Source organism: Ranitomeya variabilis, chromosome 4, assembly GCF_051348905.1.
Source record: "Ranitomeya variabilis isolate aRanVar5 chromosome 4, aRanVar5.hap1, whole genome shotgun sequence".
NCBI lineage: Eukaryota > Metazoa > Chordata > Amphibia > Anura > Dendrobatidae > Ranitomeya > Ranitomeya variabilis.
Window position 1 is genome coordinate 440,741,033 of NC_135235.1, and position 24,443 is coordinate 440,765,475.

General features: G+C 44.3%; 1 protein-coding gene across 1 annotated transcript in view; it reads left to right on the plus strand.

Annotated features, from left to right (window-relative positions):
* Positions 1-24,443, plus strand: part of TIMP2 (TIMP metallopeptidase inhibitor 2) — a 56,933-nt gene that overhangs the window by 12,019 nt on the left and 20,471 nt on the right. Inside the window, exon 2 of the mRNA XM_077251465.1 lies at positions 23,931-24,031. Within this exon, the coding sequence (XP_077107580.1) occupies positions 23,931-24,031 (101 nt within the window). The remainder of the gene's footprint in view (positions 1-23,930; positions 24,032-24,443) is intronic.

The window sequence follows — 24,443 nt, forward strand, 5'->3', positions numbered from 1 at the left end:
GGATGAAGGGTTTAGGAGTTTCAGCTCCTTAACATGTGCCACCCTGTTTTTAAAGGGACCAAAAGTAATTGGACAATTGACTCCAAGGCTATTTTATGGACAGGTGTGGGCAATCCCTTCGTTATGTCATTCTCAATCAAGCAGATAAAAGGCCTGGAGTTGATTTGAGGTGTGGTGCTTGCATTTGGAAGGTTTTGCTGTGAAGTAAACATGCGGTCAAAGGAGCTCTCCATGCAGGTGAAACAAGCCATCCTTAAGCTGCGAAAACAGAAAAAACCCATCCGAGAAATTGCTACAATATTAGCAGTGGCAAAATCTACAGTTTGGTACATCTTGAGAAAGAAAGAAAGCACTGGTGAACTCATCAATGCAAAAAGACCTGGGCGCCCATGGAAGATAACAGTGGTGGATGATCGCAGAATAATCTCCATGGTGAAGAGAAACCCCTTCACAAGAGCCAACCATGTGAACAACACCCTCCAGGAGGTAGGCGTATCAATATCCAAATCTACCATAAAGAGAAGACTGCATGAAAGTAAATACAGAGGGTTCACTGCACGGTGCAAGCCACTCATAAGAATCAAGAATAAAAAGGCTAGACTGGACTTTGCTAAAAAACATCTAAAAAAGCCAGCACCGTTCTGGAAGAACATTTTTTGGACAGATGAAACCAAGTTCAACCTCTTCCAGAATGATGGAAAGAGAAAAGTATGGCGAAGGCGTGGTACAGCTCATGATCCAAAGCATACCACATCATCTGTAAAACACGGCGGAGGCAGTGTGATGGCTTGGGCATGCATGGCTGCCAGTGGCACTGGGTCACTAGTGTTTGTTGATGATGTGACACAGGACAGAAGCAGCCAAATGAATTCTGAGGTATTGAGACGTACTGTGTGCTGAGATCCAGCCAAATGCAGCAAAACTGATTGGTAGGGTTGACCGACTTTTATTTTTATAGGATCGGGTCGGGTTTCACGAAACCCGACTTTCTCAAAAGTCGGGTCGAGTGAAATCGGCCGATCCTATAAAAATAAAAGTCGCTCAACCCTACCAATCGGGTCGGCCGAAACACGAAACCCAATGCAGTGCAATGGGATACTATGGTTCCCAGGGTCTGAAGGAGAGGAAACTCTCCTTCAGGCCCTGGGATCCATATTAATGTGTAAAATAAAGAATCAAAATAAAAAATATTGATATACTCACCCTCGGGCGCGCCCTGGTACTAACCGGCAGCCTTCCTACCTAAGAATGAGCGCGTGAATGACCTGCGGTGACATCGCGGCTTTTGATTGGTCGCGAGCGGTCACATGGACAAGCCGCGACGTCATCTAAGGTCCTTCACGCGCTCATTCTTAGGAAGGAAGGCTGCCGGAAAGAAGCAGGGCGCGTCCGAGGGTGAGTATATTCCTATTAGGTATATAGACAGGGGTCGGGTCTCATGAAACCCGACTTTGCCAAAAGTCGGCGACTTCTGAAAATGGCCGACCCGTTTCGCTCAACTCTACTGATTGGTCGTCGTTTCATACTACAGATGGACAATGACCCAAAACATAAAGCCAAAGCAACCCAGGAGTTTATTTAAGAAGTGGAATCTTTTTGAATGGCCAAGTCAGTCACCTGATCTCAACCCAATTGAGCATGCATTTCACATGTTAAAGGCTAAACTTCAGACAGAAAGGCCCACAAACAAACAGCAACTGAAAACCACCGCAGTGAAGGCCTGGCAGAGCATCAAAAAGGAGAAAACACAGCGTCTGGTGATGTCCATGAGTTCAAGACTTCAGGCAGTCATTGCCAACAAAGGGTTTTCAACCAAGTACTAAAAATGAACATTTTATTTAAAATTATTGAATCTGTCCAATTACTTTTGGTCCCTTTAAAAACATGGTGGCACATGTTAAGGAGCTGAAACTCCTAATCCCTTCATCCAATTTTAATGTGGATACCCTCAAATGAAAGCTGAAAGTCTGAACTTCAACTGCATCTGAATTGTTTTGTTTAAAATTCATTGTGGTAATGTCTATAACCAAAATTAGAAAAATGTTGTCTCTGTCCAAATATATATGGACTTAACTGTAGAGGAGAGAAAAGAGAAGAATTAGCTGGGTAGAAAGGCAAAATTAGCAATTGTAAGTACGCTGTGCAGTATAATATGATGATTGCAATGTATTAGGAGGATAAAAACTTTGATGAACTGCTTTAAAGTATTTACTGCAAAAGTTACTTAAAAGTTTTACAGTTTTATTTTTCAGAAAAATAAATCTTTCTCAAAGTAGTTTTCCTACTATAAGTTTGTCTATGGGCTTGCTCTATGTGAAAATATTGCTCTATGTGAAAAAAACAAAATCAGCCGTTGCTCACCCTCCGCAGATCCAGCTCTGCCTTAGTGACTCCTATATTGACAGGCTGCAGTGGTGACGTCATAACTGCATCACTTGTGATTGTCACAGCCAATCACTAGGCTCAGTGGTGTCATGCTGACTACCTCGACATCAACACTAAGCTTAGTGATTGGCTTCAGCGGTTAAGTGTGCTGTAGTCATAACTTCACTGCTGCAGCCTGTCAGCAAAGACCGGAGCAGTGGCAGTGAGGCAACCTAGGGGATAAATAAGATATACCTGAAAATCCCCTTTCTTTGATTATGGCCCAAATATGCAGTTCTATGAATTGGAGTTCAGAGGGGTTATCATTTTATACAAGTTGATTTTATATTCATAAAATGGATATATCTTGACAAAATCACCGCAAAAAATTAGACTGCAAATATAAAATTCACCATTTAGTAACGACTTTCTATGATATACTCAGTAAGCCGTGATTAGTACCTACCAACAGTGGAATCTGCTAGGATAGGTAATGTGCATGGGAGGAAAAGTGTGTCTGGTCCATTCCCTCTGAAAAGCTACTGTAAAGGAAATGCTGGCTACAATAGAAAGGAATCATAAGACAGTGCGTCTCGTAATGCTTAGGGGATGCATAGTCGCTAGCAGGTCACGGTCTTTATGCTAACTCCTGTCCACTAACAAAAGCTTCATTGATTTGTAAGTAAGCATCAGAACTGGTCCATGGAGCAATGGCAGAAGGAGCCTGGACTGATGAATTACATTTTCTCTTACAACATGTGGATGCATGTGCATGCATATCTTACATGGGAAGAGATATTAAGGTGCGCTATGGTAAGAAAATCCAGCGAAGCCAGAGTGATGCTCTGGTCAATGTTCTGAAAAACCAACTGAGTATTAACATTCAGTTGGATGTTACTTTGATATGTACTGCCTCGCTAAATAATTTTGCAGGCCAAGTACACTCCCCCGCATAGTAACAGTATTTCTTAATGGCAGTGGCATATTTTAACAGGATAATGCCAAACTGTTCAGAAATTATTGAAGCAAAATGGCAAAGAGTTTATTGTGTAGACTTCTAAATTCCCATTAGTTCAATTGAGCATTTGTGGGATTATTATTATTTAGTTATATAGCACCATTGATTCCATGGTGCTGTACATGAGAAGGGGTTACATACAAATTACAGATATTACTTACAGTAGGCAAACTAACAATTACGGACTGATACAGAGGGGAGAGGACCCTGCCCTTGTGGGCTTACATTCTACAGGATGGTCGGGAAAGAGACAATAGGTTGAGGGTTACAGGAGCTCCGGTGTTGGTGAGGTGGTAGCTCTGGTAGTGGTGAGGAGGCAGCGGGGTCAGTGCAGGCTGTAAGCTTTCCTGAAGAGGTGGGTTTTCAGGTTCCGTCTGAAGGATCCGAATGTGGTTGATAGTCGGACATGTTGGGGCAAAGAATTCCAGAAGATGGAGGATATTTGGGAGAAGTCTTGGAGGCGGTTGGGTGAGGAGCGAGTAAGTGTGGAGGAGAGAAGGAGGTCTTGGGAGGACAGGAGATTACATGAGGGAAGATATCGGGAGATTAGTTCAGATATATATTGAGGAGACAGGTTATGGATGGCTTTGTAGGTCAGTATTAGTAATTTGAACTGGATACGCTGAGGGAATGGGAGCCAGTGAAGAGATTTGCAGAGGGGGAAGAGGAGGAGTAGCGAGGAGAGAGATGAATTAGTCAGGCAGCAGAGTTAAGGATGGACTGGAGAGGTGCAAGGCAAGGGTGTTAGCAGGGAGGCCACAGAAAAGGATGTTGCAGTAGTCAAGGCGGGAGATGATGAAGGCATGCACATGCATTTTAGTAGATTGACGGTTGAGGAAAGGACGGATTCTGGAGACATATTTGAGCTGGAGGCGACAGGAGGTGGAAAGAGCTTGGATGTGCGGTTTGAAGGACAGGGCAGAGTAAAGGGTTACTCCGAGGCAGCAGACTTCCGGTACGGGAGAAAGCGTGATGTCGTTAATTATGATAGATAGGTCAGGTAAGGAAGATCTATGAGATGGAGGAAAGATGATGAGTTCAGATTTGTCCACATTGAGTTTGAGGAAGCGAGAGGAGAAGAAGGAGGATATGGCTGATAGACACTCCGGCATTCTGGACAGCAGAGAGGTGACGTCTGGGCCAGAAAGGTAGATCTGAGAGTCATCAGCATAAAGGTGGTACTGGAATCCATGGGACTTTATGAGTTGTCCTAGGCCAAGTGGGAATGGGATGTGCTGGAATAAACAGGTCTAAGCCCTCCTTCACACATCAGTGTCACTGGTACTAATGATGACAGTTTTCACACGTACCAGCTGTGCTTATCTTTTACTGGTTAGTTTACAGGGACCCCAGAAAAAAATGACATGGGGTCCTCCTATAATTTCTAACTAGCAAAGGCTAAACAGACAGCTGTGGCCTAATTTTAATAGCCTGGGAAGGGGCAAGGGATATTGGACCCTCTAAGAGACTAATAACATTATCCCTCAGCGGCCCCAGAAATGGCTCATATGCGCCAAATCTGGCTCTTAGCCTCACTCTTCCCACTTGCTCTGGTGCGGCGGCAAGTGGTGATAATAAGGTTGGGTTGATGTCACCTTTGTATTGTCAGCTGACATCAAAGCGTAGGGGTTAGTAGTGGAGATGTGTCTATAAGGCGTCCTTTATTTGAAATTAATACACCCCACCCTCTTTTTCCCATTTATTACTGTAAAAATCAAAATAATAAAACATCATATTCCTAAGCCTGTCCGACAACATTCCAATTGTCCGACGAAGAGCTCCAGCTCCACTACATCTGGATTGCAGTGGCATGATGCGACCGCTCAGCCATGAATTAAGGAGACACTGAGCTGAGCTTGGGATGCAGCTTTAGTGATGATCGGTAACGTCATAGAGGTTACCGCAGGTCACAACCAGCTGTTCCCAAACTCAGCTCAATGTAAGGCCGGGTTCACATTGCGTCAATGGCAATGCGCTGACGGCATCCGTTACACAGCGGCACTAACGCAATGTAACAGATGCTTCAGCGCACCCATTGACTGCCATTATGTAGTGCATCACTAACACATGTCATAATCGGCATACGTTAGCGATGTGCCGTCATTCTGTGACGGACCCTCGGACGCGGTCTGCAGTGTTTCCGGGTCCGTCACCGATACCGTAGGTGGAGCATCTGTGTTATCGCGATCACATAACGCAATCTTTAAAAGGCACTAGCGTTGGTGCAGTCCGTTTAACGCATGCGTTGAATGGACTGCACCAACGCAATGTGAACCCTGCCTAAGTCTGCCGATGATCTGTTGTAACCTTCATTGCGTCACCGCCAGCACCATGAGAAATTATCGCGTGCAATTCGATTGAACACTGGCTCAAGGTCTGTATCCAGAGAGTGGTGATAGGTGATTGCTACTCTGAAGGGTCCCAGGCTTTTGATCTGCAGTGAGTGCTAATAATGAACCTATCAACAAAGGAAAGGCTTAATAGCACGGTTTCTATTTTTGCAGTCGACACCAATGTTCATAGTACAATGCAGTCTAAAGAAAATTCACCTGAATTGTGGGGCCATACTTTTTGAAAGGAGACAACATTTTTACAGCACACCTGGCACACTTCTCCAATGTTTTAAAGGGAACCTGTCACCCCCCCCCCCCCCCAGGCATTTTTAACTAAAAGAGCCACCTTGTGCTGCAGTAATGATGCATTCTGACAAGGTGGCTCTTTTAGTTATTGGTGCTGTAACTGTCAAAATAATCCGTTTTGTAATTTGTCCTAATTACCTTTTCTTCAGTCAAGGAGGCAGGCGTTTCCCCCCCTGCTGCAGACGCCACACAGCCGTCACTCAAGTCTTCTTGGCGCCGGGCGCCGCCTCCTCGACCCTGTTTTGAAAATAGCCGGCGCTCTTTTCTCCTGCCTTGGGCAGGCGCAGTGAGCGCTGCCCGTCTGTCCTCATATGCAGTCTAGCTGACTGCGCCTGTGCGGACCCCCTGCCTGTGAATCCCAGCCCCGCAGTGTCTTCTTATTTATTCATACTACGGGGCTGGGATTCACAGGCAGGGCGTCCGCACAGGCGCAGTCAGCTGGACTGCATGTTAGCACAGAGGACGGGCAGCGCTCACTGTGCCTGCACCAGGCAGGAGAAAAGAGCGCAGGCGCCGGCTCATATTAAAACAGCGCTGAGGAGGCGGCGCCCGGCGCCAAGAAGATTTGAGTGACGGCTGTGTGGTATCTGAAGCAGGGGGAAAACGCCGGCCTCCTTGTCTGAAGACAAGGTATTTAGGACAAATTACAAAACGGATTATTTCGGCAGTTACAGCACCCAGAACTAAAAGAGCCACCTTGTCAGAATGCAGCATTACTGCTGCACAAGGTGGCTCTTTTAGTTAAAAACGCCTGGGGGGGGGGGGGGGTGTGACAGGTTCCCTTTAAAAACGTTCAGTGGTTTATTGCTGCCATGTTTACATGTGCCAATAATTGGGAATGAGCAGTTTTACAGACCTGTGAATGAGGATTTTTAGATGATTTCTTAGATCAAAATCGGATAAACACTTATGTAAATATATAATATCCTTGTTTGAAAGGTAGTCCAATGGGATAGTTAGTAATTTGGAAGGAATGTTTTCCCTTCTATTGCAGATTGGATTATGCCTTATGATTTTTTGCAACTTTGGATGAATAGATGAAAATAACATTCTAGTATTCACCATTTCCCGCCATCCTCATTCTCTCTTTTACCCGGTTTGAACTTTATTGGCCGTCTTTTTTTCAGCCATACTGTACTATGTAACTACTTTGTAACTATGTAATTTTCTTATAAAGGAAAGGTTTCCCGGTGCTGTTCAGTTCAACAGTATGTTGAGTATTTTCAATGATGCCTTGTTTTCCAGCCTGAAACTTAAATATATTTCTCAGGAAGCATACAGACCACACTGTGGCTAGGAGGGATAGCAGCTCATTCTAAGCGTCAGCATTGGCTCCAACAGAGCCAAAAAGTTTACCTACCCCCCATCCCTACAAACAAGCATGTTTCTTATTGCACATGTCTTTGTCAAAATCTTCCATGCTATCAGACATTCTTTTCTTACTTTTTACTCTTTCTTTAGGGTTTGTTCCAAATTGGTAAATTATCACTAATCCATAGAATAGTGACAATTTACAATTTAATCCCATAGAATAGTGATAACTTCCTACTATTGATTCTTAGGGGTCCGACCTTTGGGTCCCACATCAATTCCATATAGACCAATCTGAATGGCACACCATTGTTATGTTCTTTATATGTGGCACTGCTGGAGAGTGGCTTATATTTGTCTATCAATAATGAAAAACCAATGGCTTTGTGTGTAGATGAGTACTTAGACTTAAATATTTCTTGATAAATAACCTCTTTGCTTAGATCTCCTATGCTGGAGCTTTGTGTGCACTTTTCGAGTGAGACTTAAAGAGTAACCTTTATTTTTAATTTTTAGAATTTCTTAAATCAATAGTACACATGAAAATCAGCACCTTTGTAATACATCTTATTAGAAAAATTTGCTTCTGTCTCCATTCTGTAAGTCTGTGAAAATCAATTTTTCCACAGACTCATTGACATACATGACCGAATGCAGCCCGATTTTCAGATACAAATCGAGCATGCTGCGAAGAAAAAAATCGGACATATACATGGCCCCATAGAATAACATTAGTATGAGTGCGATTCAATATTTTGCAGGATCGCACTCGGACTGAAAATACGATCGTCTGTACGAGCCCTTATGGAAGGTCATCAGTATCATATCAGTAGGGGTCTGGCACCTGATAACCCCACGAATGAGTTGTTTGTATTGACGGTAGCGGATATAAGTAAGCAGTTGGAGTAGCTGAATGGCACAATTGTGCAGTGGCTGCTGCCAGGTAGTGCAGATCCGCCCCTATTTAAATTACAAGTAATGGATCTGCAGTACTCGGCAGTGGCCACTACACTGATATGATATTGATGACCTATCATGGTGATAGGTCATCAATATGATAGTGGAGCAATAGCTTGTAAAAGACAAACAGTGCAACATTTTTAATGAAAACCAGCTGCAAAATGATTCTAAGCCCAAAATACATGCATTTACAGTAAGTAAATTAAAATCCCCAAAGGTGTTTATATCCTTTAATACTGGTAATAATTAGTTTAGTGTGCAAGTTAGGCTAGGTTTACACATCCTTGTGAGTGTTGCCATCCCAGAGAAATGGACTTACCGTATGTACTCGAGTATAAGCCTACCCGAGTATAAGCCGAGACCTGTAATTTTGCCACAAAAAAACTGGGAAAACTTAATGACTCGAGTATAAGCCTAGGGTGGGAAATGCAGCAGCTACTGGTAAATATCAAAAATAAAAATAGATAACAATAAAAGTAAAATTAATTGAGACATCAGTAGATTAAGTGTTTTTGAATATCCATATTGAATCAGGAGCCCCATATAATGCTCCATACAGTTCGTGATTCGCCCCATATAATGCTCCATACAGTTTATGATGGGCCCCATAAGATGCTCCTTATTAAAATATGCCCTGCATACAATGCTGCATAAAGGTTGATTAGGGCCCCATAAGATGCTCCATAAAAACATTTGCCCCATACAATGCTACACAAAGGTTAATAATGGCCCCATAAGATGCTCCATAGAAACATTTGCCCCATACAATGCTGCACAAAGGTTAATAATGGCCCCATAAGATGCTCCATAGAAACATTTGACCCATATAATGCTGCACAAAGATTCATGGCCCATAACATGCTCCATAGAAACATTTGCCCCATACCATGCTGCATAAAGGTTAATAATGGCCCCATAAGATGCTCCATAGAAACATGTGCCCCATACAATGCTGCACAAAGGTTGATGGCCCCATAAGATGCTCCATAGATTATGCCCTATATGCTGTTGCTGCGATTAAAAAAAATCACATACTCACCTCTCGTCGCTCAGGCCCCCGGCACTTGCGATATTCACCTGTCCTCATTCCACCACCGGGCGCCGCTGTGTCTTCCGGCTCTCTGACTGTTCAGGCAGAGGGCGGCGTGCAGTAAACACGTCATTGCTCCCTCTGACCTGAACAGTCACAGCCAGAGGACGCGGAAGATGGAGCGGCGCCCGGCGGTGGAACGGGGAGAGGTGAATATCGCGCAATGTTCACCATCCCCTGTTATACTCGCCTGCTCCCGGCGCGGTCCCCGCTTCTCAGTGAGAGATGGTCCCCGGGCATCGGCAGCTTCTTCTGGTGTTCAGCGGTCACGTTGTACCGCTCATTAAAGTAATGAATATGCGTCCATATTCATTACTTTAATGAGCGGTATAACGTGACTGCAGAACACAGGAAGAGCTGCCCGGAGACCATCAGAGATGCAGAGATGCGCTGGGAGCAGGTAATTATGATTTGACAGCTGCCACTCCCCCGCCGACCCCCTGGGAGTCGAGTATAAGCCAAGAGGGGGACTTTCAGCCCAAAAAAATGGGCTGAGGCTATGTGCACACGTTGCAGATTTGACTGTGGAATTTTCTGTGCAGATTCTGCATTTCTTGGCAGAAAACGCTGGTTAGAATCTGCGCCTTTTTATGGTATGTGCACAAGTTGCAAATTTTTGTGCAGATTTCTTCCTTTTTTTACCCCTGCAGATTTCTATAATGGAATGGGTGCAGAAACGCAGCAGATCTGCACAAAATAAGTGACATGGTCCTATTTTGAATCTGGTGCGTTTTCTGTGCAGATTTTTCCTCACCATCAGCACATCATTTTTTTTGCCATCGATTTACATTGTACTGTAAATCACTTGCAGATCTGCAGAATTTCTGCGCGGAAAAAAAAAAAAGCTGCATATCTGCAGGAAATCTGCAACGAGTGCACATACCCTGAAAATCTCAGCTTATACTCGAGTATATACGGTAATTTTTTCTCAGATGTCATACGACTTGCATCCTAGTTGCTTCAAGTTGCGTCAGTTTTTGTCTCATCCCTTTTTTTACTGAAACAGATTGAGCTTTTTTCATCCATTGACTCTTAACAATGGATCGGTTTAACACGGATGAAACTCAGATGGAACTCTGATCAAGGCTAAGGTCGCCCAACCGTTTGCTCTCATCCGAGAAAATCGGTTTGATTATGGTAATCAGACTTTGATCAGAGTTTGATGAAAGTGGGATATGATTTTCTCGGAGAGGAAAAAAGAAAAAGTTTCTACACTTTCTTTACTATGTCAGTCCATGAAAATCTGACCAGTCTTCGATGTCATCTGAGTGCCGTCCAATTTTATTTCACAGACCCAGAGACTTGAATGGGCAACTGCCATTCAATACTCGGAGGCAAATCGTGCATGCTGCCTTTTTTTTCTACAGGCGATTCCATCTGAAGCAAAAATCTGATGTGTGTACAGCCCCATAAAATAACATGGGTATGAGTGCGATCCGTCAAAACCACAGATAGCACTCTTGATTTATACGGTGTAGTGCAGCGGGGTTGGGTCAGCGTGACAGACAGGTACCACAGGAACAGTTCACAGCAAAATGTGTTTAATTTGTCCACTCTCACGCAGTGTACAGCACACAGTATCCTTCGGATCACAGCCGGGAAACAAGACAGTTCATAAATGTCCGGTTACCGAGGGCAACTGTACCACCGCTGCAGGGTGCTAGGAGTTTGTTCTCTGCTGGTTTTGTGTTTGCTCACACAGATGGAGCTTCTGTAGAGCCGACTGTTCCACAGGTTGCCAACTCCAAACTGACACACCCCAAACTGTCATGGTTCTCAATGGCAAGAGACCGTAGTAAAGCATACAAAAGGACTAGCTCTTGGAAGATGGGAACTCGAGCTGACTGTGAGCTAAACCTACCGCACAACTAACAGTGGCCGGGTAGCGTGCCTACGTTTTATCCCTAGACGCCCAGCGCCAGCCGGAGAACTGACTGACCCTAGCAGAGGAAAATACAGACCTGGCTTACCTCTAGAGAAATTTTCCCCAAAAGGCAGACAGTAGCCCCCACATATAATGTCGGTGATTTTAGAGGAAATTGACATACGAAGTATGAAGATAGGTTTAGCAAATTGAGGTCCGCTTACTAGATAGTAGGAAGACAGAAAAGGGAACTACACAGTCAGCTGAAAACCCTTTCAAAACACCATCCTGAAATTACTTTAAGACTCTAATATCAACTCATGACACCAGAGTGGCAATTTCAGCTCACAAGAGCTTCCAGCCTCAGAAATATTCAAACACAGAGAACTGGAACAAAAATGCAAAACAAACTTAGGACTACAAGTCCAACTTAGCTGATAGTAGTCTAGGAGCAGGAACATGCAACAGAAAGGCTTCTGGTAACATTGTTGGCCGGCATAGAAATGACTGAGGAGCAAGGCTAAATAGACAACTCCCACATCCTGATGGAAACAGGTGAACAGAGGAGATGAAGCACATAAGTGCAGTACCACCAGAAACCACCGGGGGAGCCCAGAAACCAAATTCACAACAGTACCCCCCCCTCAAGGAGGGGGCACCGAACCCTCACCAGAACCACCAGGGCGATCAGGATGAGCCCTATGAAAGGCACGGACCAAATCGGAGGCATGAACATCAGAGGCTGTCACCCAAGAGTTATCCTCCTGACCGTAGCCCTTCCACTTGACCAGATACTGAAGTCTCCGTCTGGAAACACGGGAGTCCAAGATCTTCTCGACAACGTACTCCAACTCACCCTCAACCAACACCGGAGCAGGAGGCTCAACGGAAGGCACAACCGGTACCTCATACCTGCGCAACAATGACCGATGGAAGACATTATGAATAGAAAAAGATGCAGGGAGGTCCAAACGAAAGGACACAGGGTTAAGAATCTCCAATATCTTGTACGGGCCGATGAACCGAGGCTTAAACTTAGGAGAAGAAACCTTCATAGGGACAAAACGAGAAGATAACCACACCAAGTCCCCAACACAAAGACGAGGACCAACACGACGACGGCGGTTGGCAAAATGCTGAGTCTTCTCCTGGGACAACTTCAAATTGTCCACCACATGCCCCCAAATCTGATGCAACCTCTCCACCACAGCATCCACTCCAGGACAATCCGAAGACTCCACCTGACCGGAAGAGAAACGAGGATGAAACCCCGAATTACAGAAGAAAGGAGAAACCAAGGTGGCAGAACTAGCCCGATTATTGAGGGCAAACTCCGCCAAGGGCAAAAAGGCAACCCAATCATCCTGATCCGCAGACACAAAACACCTCAAATAAGTCTCCAAGGTCTGATTAGTTCGCTCGGTCTGGCCATTAGTCTGAGGGTGGAAAGCAGACGAAAAAGACAAATCAATGCCCATCCTAGCACAGAACGCTCGCCAAAATCTAGACACGAATTGGGTTCCCCTGTCAGAAACGATATTCTCCGGAATACCATGCAAGCGCACCACATTTTGAAAAAACAGAGGAACCAGCTTGGATGAGGAAGGCAATTTAGGCAAGGGAACCAAATGGACCATCTTAGAAAAACGGTCACACACCACCCAGATGACAGACATCTTCTGAGAAACAGGGAGATCAGAAATAAAATCCATGGAGATGTGAGTCCAAGGCCTCTTCGGAATAGGCAAGGATAACCACAATCCACTAGCCCGAGAACAACAAGGCTTGGCCCGAGCACAAACATCACAAGACTGCACAAAACCTCGCACATCTCGCGACAGGGAAGGCCACCAGAAGGACCTAGCCACCAAATCCCTGGTACCAAAGATTCCAGGATGACCTGCTAACGCAGAAGAATGGACCTCCGAGATGACTCTACTGGTCCAATCATCAGGAACAAACAATCTACCAGGCGGGCAACGATCAGGTCTATCCGCCTGAAACTCCTGCAAGACCCGTCGCAAATCTGGGGAAACAGCAGATAATATCACTCCATCCTTAAGGATACCTGTAGGTTCAGAATTACCAGGGGAATCAGGCTCAAAACTCCTAGAAAGGGCATCCGCCTTCACATTTTTAGAACCCGGTAGGTAAGAAACCACAAAATTAAACCGAGAGAAAAATAACGACCAGCGCGCCTGTCTAGGATTCAGGCGCCTGGCGGACTCAAGATAAATCAAATTCTTGTGGTCGGTCAATACCACCACCTGATGTCTAGCCCCCTCAAGCCAATGACGCCACTCCTCAAAAGCCCACTTCATAGCCAAGAGCTCCCGATTACCAATATCATAATTTCGCTCAGCGGGCGAAAACTTACGAGAAAAGAACGCACAAGGCCTCATCACGGAGCAGTCGGAACTTTTCTGCGACAAAACCGCCCCAGCTCCGATTTCTGAAGCGTCGACCTCAACCTGAAAAGGAAGAGTAACATCAGGCTGACGCAATACAGGGGCGGAAGAAAAGCGGCGCTTAAGCTCCCGAAAGGCCTCCACAGCCGCAGGGGACCATTCAGCAACATCAGCACCCTTCTTAGTCAAATCAGTCAACGGTTTAGCGACATCAGAAAAACCAGTTATAAATCGACGATAAAAATTAGCAAAGCCCAAAAACTTCTGAAGGCTCTTAAGAGAAGAGGGTTGCGTCCAATCACAAATAGCCTGAACCTTGACAGGGTCCATCTCAATGGAAGAGGGGGAAAAAATGTACCCCAAAAACGAAATCTTTTGAACCCCAAAAACGCACTTAGAACCCTTTACACACAAGGAATTAGAGCGCAAAACCTGAAAAACCCTCCTGACCTGTTGGACATGAGAGTCCCAGTCATCCGAAAAAATCAAAATATCATCCAGATACACAATCAAAAATTTATCCAAATATTCACGGAAAATGTCATGCATAAAGGACTGAAAGACTGAAGGGGCATTTGAAAGACCAAAAGGCATAACTAAATACTCAAAATGGCCCTCAGGCGTATTAAATGCGGTTTTCCACTCATCCCCCTGCTTAATTCGCACTAAATTATACGCCCCACGAAGATCAATCTTAGAGAACCACTTGGCCCCCTTTATTCGAGCAAACAAATCAGTAAGCAGTGGCAAAGGATACTGATATTTAACCGTGATTTTATTCAAAAGCCGATAATCAATACACGGCCTCAAAGAGCCATCTTTTTTAGATACAAAGAAAAAACCGGCTCCTAAGGGAGATGACGAAGGACGAATATGTCCCTTTTCCAAGGACTCCTTAATATATTCCCGCATGGCAGCATGTTCAGGCACAGATAGATTAAATAAACGACCCTTTGGAAACTTACTGCCCGGAATCAGATCTATAGTACAATCGCACTCTCTGTGCGGAGGTAGTGAACCAATTTTAGGCTCCTCAAAAACGTCACGATAATCAGATAAAAATTCCGGAATCTCAGAGGGAATAGATGACGAAATGGAAACCAAAGGTACGTCCCCATGAGTCCCCTGACATCCCCAGCTTAACACAGACATTGCTTTCCAGTCGAGGACTGGGTTATGAGATTGCAGCCATGGCAATCCAAGCACCAACACATCATGTAGATTATACAACACAAGGAAGCGAATAATCTCCTGGTGATCCGGATTAATACGCATAGTTACTTGTGTCCAGTATTGTGGTTTATTACTAGCCAATGGCGTGGAGTCAATACCCTTCAGAGGTATAGAAACTTCCAGAGGCTCTAAATCAAACCCACAGCGTTTGGCAAAGGACCAATCCATAAGACTCAAAGCGGCGCCAGAGTCGACATAGGCGTCCGCGGTAATAGACGATAAAGAGCAAATCAGGGTCACAGATAGAATAAACTTAGACTGTAAAGTGCCAATTGAAACAGACTTATCAACCTTCTTAGTACGTTTAGAGCATGCTGATATAACATGAGTTGAATCACCACAATAGAAGCATAACCCATTTTTTCGCCTAAAATTCTGTCGTTCGCTTCTGGACAGAATTCTATCACATTGCATAATCTCTGGCGCCTTCTCAGTAGACACCGCCAAATGGTGCACAGGTTTGCGCTCCCGCAAACGCCGATCAATCTGAATAGCCATTGTCATGGACTCATTCAGACCTGTAGGCACAGGGAACCCCACCATAACATCCTTAATGGCATCAGAGAGACCCTCTCTGAAATTCGCCGCCAGGGCGCACTCATTCCACTGAGTAAGCACAGAACACTTACGAAATTTTTGGCAGTATATTTCAGCCTCATCTTGCCCTTGAGACAGGGCCATTAAGGCTTTTTCAGCCTGAATCTCTAAATGAGGTTCCTCATAAAGCAACCCCAAAGCCAGGAAAAACGCATCCACATTGAGCAACGCAGGATCCCCTGGTGTCAAAGCAAATGCCCAGTCCTGAGGGTCGCCCCGGAGCAAGGAAATTACAATCCTGACCTGCTGTGCAGGATCTCCAGCGGAGCGAGATCTCAGAGACAAAAATAATTTACAATTATGTTTGAAATTCTGGAAGCGAGATCTATCCCCGGAGAAAAATTCAGGTAAAGGAATTCTAGGTTCAGATATAGGAGCATGAATAACAAAATCCTGTAAACTTTGAACCTTCCCAGCGAGATTATCCAAACCTGTAGCTAAACTCTGAGGATCCATATTAATCAGGTGAAATCAGAACCATTCAAGGATTAGAAGGAGAGAGAGACGAAGGCTGCAGTAAGCAGAGATGCTAGTGAATCAACTAATGAGCTAACTCAGGAAAAAAAAAAATAAAAATTCTCTGCAGACTTCTTTTCTCTCCTTTCTTCTGCCAATTATTTTAACCCTTGGCCGGCCAAACTGTCATGGTTCTCAATGGCAAGAGACCGTAGTAAAGCATACAAAAGGACTAGCTCTTGGAAGATGGGAACTCGAGCTGACTGTGAGCTAAACCTACCGCACAACTAACAGTGGCCGGGTAGCGTGCCTACGTTTTATCCCTAGACGCCCAGCGCCAGCCGGAGAACTGACTGACCCTAGCAGAGGAAAATACAGACCTGGCTTACCTCTAGAGAAATTTTCCCCAAAAGGCAGACAGTAGCCCCCACATATAATGTCGGTGATTTTAGAGGAAATTGACATACGAAGTATGAAGATAGGTTTAGCAAATTGAGGTCCGCTTACTAGATAGTAGGAAGACAGAAAAGGGAACTACACAGTCAGCTGAAAACCCTTTCAAAACACCATCCTGAAATTACTTTAAGACTCTAATATCAACTCATGACACCAGAGTGGCAATTTCAGCTCACAAGAGCTTCCAGCCTCAGAAATATTCAAACACAGAGAACTGGAACAAAAATGCAAAACAAACTTAGGACTACAAGTCCAACTTAGCTGATAGTAGTCTAGGAGCAGGAACATGCAACAGAAAGGCTTCTGGTAACATTGTTGGCCGGCATAGAAATGACTGAGGAGCAAGGCTAAATAGACAACTCCCACATCCTGATGGAAACAGGTGAACAGAGGAGATGAAGCACATAAGTGCAGTACCACCAGAAACCACCGGGGGAGCCCAGAAACCAAATTCACAACACCAAACCCTTCCTGCAGGTTTTTTTATCTCTAAACTGGACTTTGTGGCCATGGGCCACTTGTAAGATCCGTCCTGCAGCAAACGGACCGGCCCCACTACCTTCCTGCAGTCCGTTTCAAAAATAAAAGCCCTTAACGGGATTTCCTGAACAATTCCTTGCTCAAATAACATGGCCAGGTTCAAGCTTACTTTTATTCTGCCTTGTAACTCACAGGCATCTTGCTGTGACCCTTGTGGCACTCCAGTGGATCTAATATGCTTCTGAGCGCATCCTGACCCTCGCAAATCACACCAGTCGCTACCTCACAACGGTCATCTGCACAAGCCCTTACAAATTATGTCTTCCTATTTTCATCTGTGCCTCACTGATTCCCATAGACTTTAATTGCCGAGTCCGTACGAACCGTAGACACCCCTTTTTAAAAACTGATAAGTGTATGGATCAATGAAAGTATGGATCAGTGTGCTGTCTGAGACTTGTCACACAGATGTGTGAATATAGCCTCAAAAGGACCCTGTCAAAACTTTAATGTGGCCTAAATTACAGGGATGAGCTGCCTGATTGTAAAAGTCTATGCTTGACTCAGAAACGACACAGCTTGTAAAAAACGTAGTTAATGATAAAGTCAGGAACGTGGAGACTAGTCATCTGGGTGGCTCCTTGCCGACTTCTACATGCTCGGCTTAATCTTGCGACAAGTTCCCTTTAGTCATTGGTCGTTGGCCAAATAGGAAGTTGCTGCATAGTGGAGAAGTTGACTGTATTGGTAAACTGAGAAAATTTCCACAGCTAAATGTAACTGAAAGATTTCCACTCATACAGGTCCGCTCACTTGCTTACTTTGGTGTGCATGAGGTTTTGTAAGGAATTAAAATTAAAGAAAAAAGTCTTCAGTCTCTGTATGCGACTGTAGAGTGCCAGATCTTGACAATGTCCATTATGCACGTTGATACAAATCCCCTTATTCCTGCAGGAGGTGGAGTGGGAGGTCTATGCTATTTGCATACTTGCAGTTATGAGCCCCCTAGTCTCATTCAACTTTTCTTAATTCACTTCTTCAAGTCCTCCACATTTCTGGTTCTGATGCTTCCCTCGCCACCCACCAGTTTCTGTACTCCCTGCTCTGTCTGAACTGGTATGTGATTACTGAATCCAATCATTGGCCTCAGTGGAGACCAATAAATCACCACCACCAGAAGGCATTAAATAAGAAAGAAAGAATCCAGGATGTCTGTGTGTGCTGTGTATGGGAGACATCATGGCAGCTAGTCTCCAACCACTATCTCAGAGACAACTGAAAGGGTATGTGCACACGTCCGGATTTTTTGAAGAAATTTCCTGAAAAAAACTGGAAATTTTCTGCAAGAAATCCGCATTTTTTTTTGCATTTTTTTTCCGTTTTTGGTTATACTCACCCTCTGCAGACAGCCAATCTCCTCAGCGGCGTCCGTTCCTATAGATGCCGGTGTGGTTCAGGACCTTCGATGACGTCGCGGCTTGCAATTGGTCGCGTGAGTCACATGAGCGGTCACGCGACCAATCACAAGACAGCGACGTCATCACAGGTCCTGAACCACACCATCTATAGGAACGGAAGAGAAAGCATGCACCGGAGAGGCGGGAACACTTCGGGGGCCATCAGAGGGTGAGTATATCACTTTTTTATTTTAATTCTTATTTTTTGACCAATTATATGGTGCCCAGTCCGTGGAGGAGAGTCTCCTCTCCTCCACCCTGGGTACCAACCGCACATAATCTGCTTACTTCCTGCATGGTGGGCATAGCCCCGTGCGGGAAGTAAGCAGATCAATGCACTCCTAGGTGTGCGGAATCCCCGCAATTCTGCATTTTTAATGAACATGTTGCTTTTTTTTCCCGCGATGCGATTTTTTCGCGGAAAAAAATGCAACATTTGCACAAAAAATGCGGAATACCCTGTAAATAATAGGAGGCATATGTAAGCGTTTTTTTCGCGTTTTTATCACGTTTTTATAGCGAAAAAACGCGGAAAAAAACGCGAAAAATCCTGAACGTGTGCACATGGCCAAAAAGGGGAAACTAGTGGGGGTGCAGGATACAAGTCAAATGACCTGAAATAGTATTGTTCCTCATGTACACATATAGGATGGTATCTCCTGATAAAGCACCTAAAACTACAGCTATGCCTGAAAGGGTTTTTCTCAAGTTGTATCTTGAGCAATACGCAGCAGCTCTCCAGTCTTGTACTTACATGTTTTTAGAGGGAATGGGCTCTCCTCCTTGAGTGCTACTATGACACATTAACAGTTTGTCAGAGCTTGTTCTGAAGTCTAAACTGTTATTATTAATATGTTTGCATTTAGAGATAACAGGAGTTGTGAACAATCAAATGACTTAGGTGTGAAAGCAGTAATTAGGAGAACTTCTTTGAAAATGCAGGGGGATGGTGATTTTGCAAAACTGATCACAGCAGCTCTGTCAGGAGATGAGGGAAAGGTGGGAGCTGAGCAGCTAACTGCTGTATATAAATCAGTGGGTTGGAGAGAGGTAGCTGGGAACAAATGAGTTATCACTTCGGCCTGGAATGTAACCACTGGACATTGTTCGACAGGTTCTGGTGATTGCTTTTCTTGGCAGCAAGCTGTACACTGAGTAAGATAAAAGCTCTTATTGCAGAAGAATGACAGCAGAGAGAAAAAGCAAGTAATTTGCTTATTTTCATTCTGTCTAATAACTATACCTATTTCACAAAATGAGAATACCCCTTTAAGGGTTATTCCCAACTTTAGAAGTTATTCTTGAAAAGCACTGAGCTCCTGTACTCGGCTATCTCTAGTAGTTCCATAGAGAATGAATGGAGCAGCGGTGAGCATATCTGACCATTGCTTCTTTCATTTCAGAGCCCCATTCTCAACTCTGCTGTGGATAGATAATAACTTCTAAAGATGGATTTAAGGCTGGCATACTTTTGCCTTTGATTTAAGGGAGAAGTGCACAATAGGATAAATCCCTAATAAAGGCGACAGTAGAAACAATAGGTTTGCTCCTCTTGGGTGGTTCTGTGAGAAGGTTTAGATAACCAGCTGCCACTGCCCTGTGACTGGGGGAAAATCCACCAAATTAAATGATCAAAAACAGATTTAAAAATTGGCTGCCCTTCTGGAAAGAAGTTTTTTGCAGGTACTCCTGTTGGTCTTTACACTAGATACAGATGTCAGTTCGGCATTGAAACACGTAGGGGACAATAAACAACCTTCTAAGAATATGGCAGCTAGAGACTTCTTTCCAGGAGCGCAGCCAATTTTTAAACTTGTTCTGATAATTATCCATAAGTAGTGAATCAGAAACTAGAAACCATTTCATCAAGAAAACTTTGTGGACATTTGTAAGTTTTGTAAATAATTTGTATCGTGCTGCAAACAAAACAAATCGCATTACAACACTCCTGTCAACACGAACAATGTGCACAGACAATACTTTTATATCAAAGATATGTAAATGTGAATTGACGTTCAGTTGTAGGAATAAAGCTTCATTTTTTTATCTTTATGTTGGCATGATTTCAATGATGGTACAACCGTGTCCCATTTATTACACTTATTGTATCTGAATCTCCTGGCTCCCAACCCCCTTCCTCATCTTCACTGTGTTTCTCCTCTCTTCCATCACGAATTTTGCACTAGCTCCTGGCTCTGTTGCTTTGGTTTTGGCTTGGAAAGTGCAGAGTAGCAGTTCCCTCCACAAAGCTTCTCTGTTTCCCACAAATCCTCTCTGAGTTTGGATGCATTTTTGTCTAATGATTCAGCAGCACGAGAGGAAAAGAGCTGGATCTTACCGTTACCCATAGCCATCATTTGTCTCTACCACCCACTACTGCTGGCGATTTCTTTTCTTAATGTCTTCCTACACACCTTCACTACACTCATTTTTCTAAATGTCATCTACGGCATTGTCTATAATCTTCTTTAAAGTTATGGATGAATCAGTAGAAATGTTTAAAGCAAGATCATAAAGCTGCAGCTTGTCAGACGGTAATGCACTTAACTGTCATATGATTCACCTGAAATACACTATCGTTCAAAAGTTTAGGGTCACTTAGAAATTTCCTTATTTTTGAAAGAAAAGCAGTTTTTTCCAATGAAGCTAACACTAAATGATTCAGAAATACACTCTATACATTGTTAATGTGGTAAATGACTATTCTAGCTGCAAACGTCTGGTTTGTAATGCAATATCTTCATAGGTGTATAGAGGCCCATTTCCAACAACCATCACTCCAGTGTTCTTATGGTTCTTTGTGTTTGCTAACTGTGTAAGAAGGCCAATGGATGGTTAGAATACCCTTGAAAACCCTTGTGCAAGTATGTTAGCACAGCTGAAAACAGTTTGGCTGATTAGAGAACCTATAAACCTGACCTTCCTTTGAGCTAGTTGAGAATCTGGAGCATTACATTTGTTGGTTCCATTAAACTCTCAAAATGGCCAGAAAAAAAGAACTTTCATGTGAAACTCGACAGTCTATTCTTGTTCTTAGAAATGAAGGCTATTCCATGCGAGAAATTGCCAAGAAACTGAAGATTTCCTACAACGGTGTGTACTACTCCCTTCAGAGGAGAGCACAAACAGGCTCTAACAAGAGTAGAAAGAGAAGTGGGAGGCCCCGCTGCACAACTGAGCAACAAGACAAGTTAATTAGAGTCTGTAGTTTGAGAAATCGACGCCTCACAGGTCCTCAACTGGCAGCTTCATTAAATAGTACACGCAAAACGCCAGTGTCAATGTCTACAGTGAAGAGGCGACTCTGGGATGCTGGCCTTCAGGGCAGAGTGGCAAAGAAAAAGCCATGTCTGAGACTGGCTAATAAAAGGAAAAGATTGATATGGGCAAAAGAAAACATTGGACAGTGGAAGATAGGAAAAAAGTGTTATGGACAGACGAATCCATGTTTGAGGTGTATGGATCACACAGAAGAACATTTGTGAGACGCAGAACAACTGAAAAGATGCTGGAAGAGTGCCTGACGCCATCTGTCAAGCATGGTGGAGGTAATGTGATGGTCTGGGGTTACTTTGGTGCTGGTAAAGTGGGAGATTTGTACAAGGTAAAAGGGATTTTGAATAAGGAAGGCTATCACTCCATTTTGCAATGCCATGCCATACCCTGTGGACAGCGCTTGATTGGAGCCAACTTCATCCTACAACAGGACAATGACCCAAAGCACACCTCCAAATTGTGCAAGAACTATTTAGGGAAGAAGCAGACAGCTAGTCTTCTATCTGTAATGCAGTGGCCAGCACAGTCTCCAGATCTCAACCCCATTGAGCTATTGTGGGAGCAGCTTGACCGTATGGTATGCAAAAAGGGCCCATCAAGCCAAACCAACTTGTGGGAGGGGCTTCTGGAAGCATGGGGTGACATTTCTGCAGATTACCTCAGCAAATTAACTGCTACAATGACAAAGGTCTGCAATGCTGTAATTGCTGCAAATGGAGCATTCTTTGACGAAAGCAAAGTTTGAAGGAGAAAGTTATTATTTCAAGTAAAAATCTTTTTTTCGAACCCTGTCAATGTCTGGACTAGGTTTTCAATTCATTTGGCAACTCATTTGATTAATAAAAGTATGAGTTTTCATGGAAAACACAAAATTCTCTGGTTGACCCTAAACTTTTGAACGGTAGTGTGCTTCAGTGTCTTTCTCACTAGGTAATAAACCCATCACTGTCTGCAAAAGCGTTTAGATGTGGGCTATGCTTCACTTTTTGAAGATTATCTACTATATAATTGTCTAAGGGTACTTCCGTCTGTCCTTCTGTCTGTCACCATTATTCGTTCGCTGATTGGTCTCGGCAGCTGCCTGTCATGGCTGCCGCGACCAATCAGCGACGCGCACAGTCCAGAAAAAATGGCCGCTTACTCCCCGCACTCACTGCCGGCGCGCCCGCATACACAGCTCACACAGGGTTAATGCCGGCGGTAACGGACCGCGTTATGCCGCGGGTAACGCACTCCGTTACCGCTGCTATTAACCCTGTGTGTCCCCAACTTTGTACTATTGACGCTGCCTATGCGGCATCAATAGTACAAAATGTAATGTTAAAAATAATAAATAAAAAAAAAAACCTGCTATACTCACCCTCCGCCGCCTTTCTCGCTCCTCGCCACGCTCCCCGGACCGCTCCATTACAACCGTCAGCTTGCGGTTCGGTCCCGTCCCAGGGCTGGTGTGCGGCAAGGACCTTCCGTGACGTCACGGTCATGTGACCGCGACGTCTTCATAGGTCCTGCTCCCACCAGCCCTGGCACTTGCAATGGAACTCGGCTTCAGGAAAATGGCCGCCGCGATCTCGATCTGCGCATGCGCGGCATCCCGCGGCCATTTTCCTGAAGCCGAGCACTACCATCTGCACAGGATCCCAGGAAGAGGAGACACGGGACGCCGAGGAGCAGCGACAAGAATGGTGAGTATGATACACTACAAGGGGCCCTCGGATCGTTAGGTGAGTATGTTTATTTTTTATTTTTTGGCCCTGTGACATACGTGCCTCGGTAATATACTACGTCACTGGGCAATATCCTACGTGGCTCTGCTGTATACTACAAGGCTGGGCAATATACTACGTGGCTGGACAATATACTATGTGGCTCTGTGCAATATACAACGTAGCTGCGCAATATCCTACGTCGCTGTGCTGTATACTATGTAGCTGGGCAATACACTACGTGGCAGGGCAATATACTACAAGGCTGGGCAATATACTACGTGGCTCTGCTGTATACTACAAGACTACGTGGCTGGACAATATACTACAAGGCTGGGCAATATACTACAAAGCTGTGCAATATACTATGTGGCTCTGTGCAATATACTGCGTAGCTGTGCTGTATACTATGTAGCTGGGCAATACACTACGTAAATGGCCAATATACTACGTGGACATGCATATTCTAGAATACCCGATGCGTTAGAATCGGGCCACCATCTAGTAATATATAAATGACAAATTAATTTCCTTTCGACATGCAACTTGTGTAGATGAAAAAACCTGGGCATGTTTGCCATTGTGATTTTAATGTTTTCTTCTCTTTACACACAGTGATCAGAGCAAAGGCCATAGTGGGTAAAGAGGTTGACAGCGGGAATGATGTCTATGGAAATCCCATCAAAAGAATCCAGTATGAAATCAAACAAATTAAGGTAGGTAACTTTAGCTGTTCACAATACCACGTGTCATGACAGATGGGCATCGTAGCGTATCGGCTACATCTTGAGAATAAGAATAGTTCCTATAGTTCTTGTGTATAATCTAATGCAGTGGTCCATTTAACACTGGGAGATGATTGCGAGTCACATCCAGACCTCTCCCCTTCCCCAAATTAGTGACATCCTGCTCCCACCCACCTTAAAATAGCTTCAAGCACTTGCTCTGACTGGCAGTATTAGCCTGTCTCCACATTACTATACTTAATTTATATCCAAACTACTAAGACCAGTATATATGCATCCACATCTGCTTTTCTGTGTGGAGCTACTCACAAAGTCACCATTTGGATACCTGCTCGTCATAGCTGTTTACTAGACCTGGTGCTAATATAACAAGCTGAGCCGG